General features: G+C 40.3%; 1 protein-coding gene across 1 annotated transcript; it reads right to left on the bottom strand.

Annotated features, from left to right (window-relative positions):
- Positions 1-434: 434 nt before the first annotated feature.
- Positions 435-2554, bottom strand: LOC149157668 (uncharacterized). Its single transcript, XM_089433756.1, has 3 exons — positions 2234-2554; positions 1634-2164; positions 435-1280 (listed from the first exon to the last, which is right to left on the bottom strand). Exons 1-3 carry the CDS (start codon positions 2552-2554, stop codon positions 435-437), a joined length of 1698 nt encoding a protein of 565 aa, XP_089289882.1.
- Between the last annotated feature and the right edge of the window lie 1261 nt (positions 2555-3815).

Raw genomic sequence — 3815 nt, forward strand, 5'->3', positions numbered from 1 at the left:
TTGAGCCTGGATGCTAGAATTTTTGAAATTATTTTATATGCTGAGTTGCATAAAGATATTGGCCGAAATCTTGAAAAAGTGGAAGGTCGATTCTCTTTTGGAATTAAAGCCAGATAGGTGGAGTTGGTAAATTTCCCCATTTTGCCTTTTTTTAAAACCCAACGAATCATCTTTAAGAGATCTTTTTTAATCATATGCCAATATTCTCTGTAAAAGCTAATGGAAAACCCATCAGGTCCTGGAGCTTTATCTGTGTGTAAACTCCAAATTGCTGCTTGGATTTCTTCTTCTTCTACTTCTTTTCTGAGACTGTTGTTCATTTCTTGTGTGACTCCTTTAGACAGATGTTGTAGCATGCTTGAATAATCCTCCTCGGCTTTATCCTTAGTCAGAGTATTATTAAAGTGCTTGGTAGCTGCTTCCTTTATAGAGTCCTAAGTATTGTAACGGTTCCCTTCATTATCCATTATTGTGCTCACTGTATTTCTGGCCTTTCGAACCGTGGCCTGCTTGTGGAAATAAGATGTGTTTTTGTCTCCCTCCTGCAACCAGAATTGCCTTGATTTCAGTCTCCATTTTGTTTCTTCATCCCTAATAGTTTGACTCAGCTGTGAGTATAATCTGGTTTCTTGCTCTTTAGCTTGCTGAGTTAGCCCAAGAACTTCGATTCTTTGTTGCACTTCCTCTAGATCTTGCTTAATTTTCTTTTTATTCATCTCGGGCTCTTGATAATTGTTCTTTGCCCAATTCTTTAAAGCCTGTCTTACTCTCTTCAATTTTGTCTCCCAAATATAAGTTGGCGAGCCTTCTACATGTTGAACCCAAGCCTGCCGCACCACATCTTTTGCTGCTGGGGAACGATTCCAAATGGAGCAGTATTTGAAGGGTATGGGTCCTAGCTGACATTGGCTATGAAGAGTAAGCGTTATTGGGTAGTGATCAGAGGCAGAGACATTGAGAATGTTTGAATGGCCTGTAGAGAAGGTGGACAGATATGCTATACTTATAAGGAACCTATCAAGTCGTTCCATGATATTGCCGGCACCAATTCTTCTGTTACTCCAGGTGTACCTACGGTTTTTGGGTCTGATATCAACAAGGTCGTGCTCCTGCATGATGGCCTCAAGTCGACTTCTGAATGGATCAGGGGTGAAATTTCCTCCCATTTTTTCGTTAGCGTGCATCACCAGATTTAAATCTCCTGCTATAATGAGATTATTGTTCTGCTCTTCTTCTATACTTGCTTCCAATGTGTTCCAACACATTTCTTTCTCTTTGTACTGATTCAGAGCATATATGTTGTAAATTGTTACCTTTGAGCTACCTGTTTTGCTTTCTAAATTGACTGGAATCCAGTTCTGGTGTACGCTGGTGGAGTCACAGATCCATTTATTGCTATTCCACATAGTTAATATGCCGCCTGAGGCTCCTCTTGCTTCGCTTGCACATCCATTGAAATGCTTTTGCTGGCTTATTACCCTACTCATTTCTGATTGATCTTGCTTTGTTTCTTGAATAAGTACAATTTCAGGATTTTCACTGTGAATTAAGTCCTTGAGGGCAACTAGCTTGGAGGGGTGCCCTAAGCCCCTACTATTCCAAGATTGTATTTTCATCATGATTTACTAGTTACATGGAGAGGTGCTCGCCTCTCATTTCCTTTGTTACTATTTTCTTTTTCCAAGTGTCCAAGAATGAAGGACTCTATTGGAGTTTGGGTGCCCAGGGCTATGTCTTTCTGAGCACTTTCATCCCTCTGTTGCTTGGCCGATTTCCTGCCAGGCCCTTGCTTTTTAGGGACATCACTGGGCGCTCCATGTTCCTTTGAAGAGCTCCTGGTAATCCTTGAAGAGGGGGGATCAGGAGAGGGCTGAATGATGAGGGGAGGAGAAAGATGGAGAGGGGGATCTGTGGAAGGGAAATCAGGCCCGGATTCTGCCTCAGAGAGGATCGCGTAGGGATTAGAGGATGGAGGGAGAGGAGGATCGGGAATCAGAGGAGGGGAGGAAGGTTGCTGAAGGGGAGGTTGCTGAGAGGAGGAAGGTTGCTGATGGGAAGGTTGCTGATGGGGAGGGCGCTGATGGGAAGAACCAGGGGCATCAGGATCCATAGTTTTGAGGGGAGGAGATGATTTTTTCCTTTTTACAGTTTCCCATTGCCCATCCTGCTCATCAGATTCTACGTTAACTATTTTAGTGCATCTATTTGCAAAGTGTCCATATTCATGGCATACCTTGCATTTGAAGGGTATCTGCTCGTAATCCAACTGCTGAATATGGCACCAATCATCAACTTTCAATTTGATCACTTCCGGCAGTCCTCGGCCCAGATCGACTTCAACACAAATCCGCGCACACGCCTGCATGTTGTCTTTAGGTTCACTGCGATCTATGTATTTCCCAACCGCATTTCCTATTGCTTTGACCGAGTCATCCCCCCAACAGTGAAGGGGAAGATGCGGCAGTCTAACCCAAACTGGAACCGCATTTGGTATATCAAGTTCTGGATCAAAATCCAAGGTCCATTTATTGAGGTAGAGACCCCTGGAGTCCATAAAGTAAGGCCCATTTCTGAATATTAGATCTTTGTCATCTTTGGTTTCAAAATGAAAAGTAAAATATCCTCTGCCACAGAATTTGATGGATATTTTACCCTGGATCTTGTCCGACTAGTTTCTCTCGACCCATCTTTGCACTGTTCTGGGTGATGGCCACAGTCCTGTAAATTGCCCGATTAACCCTATTTCCGCTGGGGAAATGGTTGCCATGCGTGGAATGGTAGGTGGCAGTTGAACTTCCTGTAATACATCAAGCTTATTCACAAAATTTGTTGCTGTTGGTCTAGGTCTTTGCGGAGGGAGTGACTTTACCAGATTAGAGAAGGCTCTTTGCAGCTTCGAATTCCCACTGGGTGGATCCGGAGGATCCATGATGAAGCTCGTTTAGGCGTCCCAGGCCGAGGCTCGATCGCGGATTGCTCGCGCGCGCAGCAGCAGCTAAGAATGGCTTGGAGAACTCTGAAAACGAATTACTTATTATTAATTATAAAATAAACTTAAAAAAAACACCGAGAATAATTAGAATAAGTGAAATTACAAAAGGCGTAATAAGAATAATTGAAATCATGACGTGAAATAATAGTAAATGTTAAAGTAGAATTAAAATAGTATTAAATAAAAATATTAGATTATTAAAATTCGAAATGAAATATAAATTATTAATAAAAATAATACTTATTAAATATTAAGTTAGTGTTAAAATAAAATAAAATTAAATTGGAAAATAAAATCATAATTGCAAAAATTAATTAAAAATGAAAAAGAAAGGATGACGTCGCCTTTCCTTTTCAGGTCCATCTGTGCACGGGACCTTGTAAATTTAAAATACCTAAGAGAATTGCTGAAACGCACATTAAAATATTTTATGTATTCCTTCAACATCACGATTATAATTGTTTAATGAAGTGATTAATGGGAGTTTATGGTTTCTGCTATGCATATGACCACCACTTATGAAAACACCGTGGTCATGTATAATCGCATGGACTACGGGACTTGAGAGCAAAGACTACTGTTTTCTAACTTAACATCACCTCCAAACACCATTGCAGCACCGCGAGGATACTACATTCTATTCGTAGTCAACAATGGAATTCCAAGCGTGGAAAATGGATTAATTTTTTTTGATGGTGTATTTGTGATTATTTCATTTAAAAGATATAAAGTGATTACAACAATGGAATTCCAAGCGTGGAAAATGGATTAATTTTTTTTGATGGTGTATTTGTGATTATTTCATTTAAAAGATATTACAACA

The sequence above is a fragment of the Pinus tabuliformis genome, chromosome 5_2, assembly GCF_031772625.1.
Source record: "Pinus tabuliformis cultivar Carrire ecotype Pingquan chromosome 5_2, CPIR1, whole genome shotgun sequence".
In the NCBI taxonomy this organism is placed as follows: Eukaryota; Viridiplantae; Streptophyta; class Pinopsida; order Pinales; family Pinaceae; genus Pinus; species Pinus tabuliformis.

What these genes read in the sequence shown, in the direction of transcription:
- LOC149157668 (XM_089433756.1), bottom strand. Translation starts at nt 2,554, where the DNA reads ATGGACTCCAGGGGTCTCTACCTCAATAAATGGACCTTGGATTTTGAT. An exon ending in AGATACCCTTCAAATGCAAG is followed by an intron (nt 2,165 to 2,233) that starts GTATGCCATGAA and finishes TCTGATGAGCAG; the next exon opens with GATGGGCAATGGGAAACTGT. An exon ending in AGAGGCGAGCACCTCTCCAT is followed by an intron (nt 1,281 to 1,633) that starts GTAACTAGTAAA and finishes GCTCTGAATCAG; the next exon opens with TACAAAGAGAAAGAAATGTG.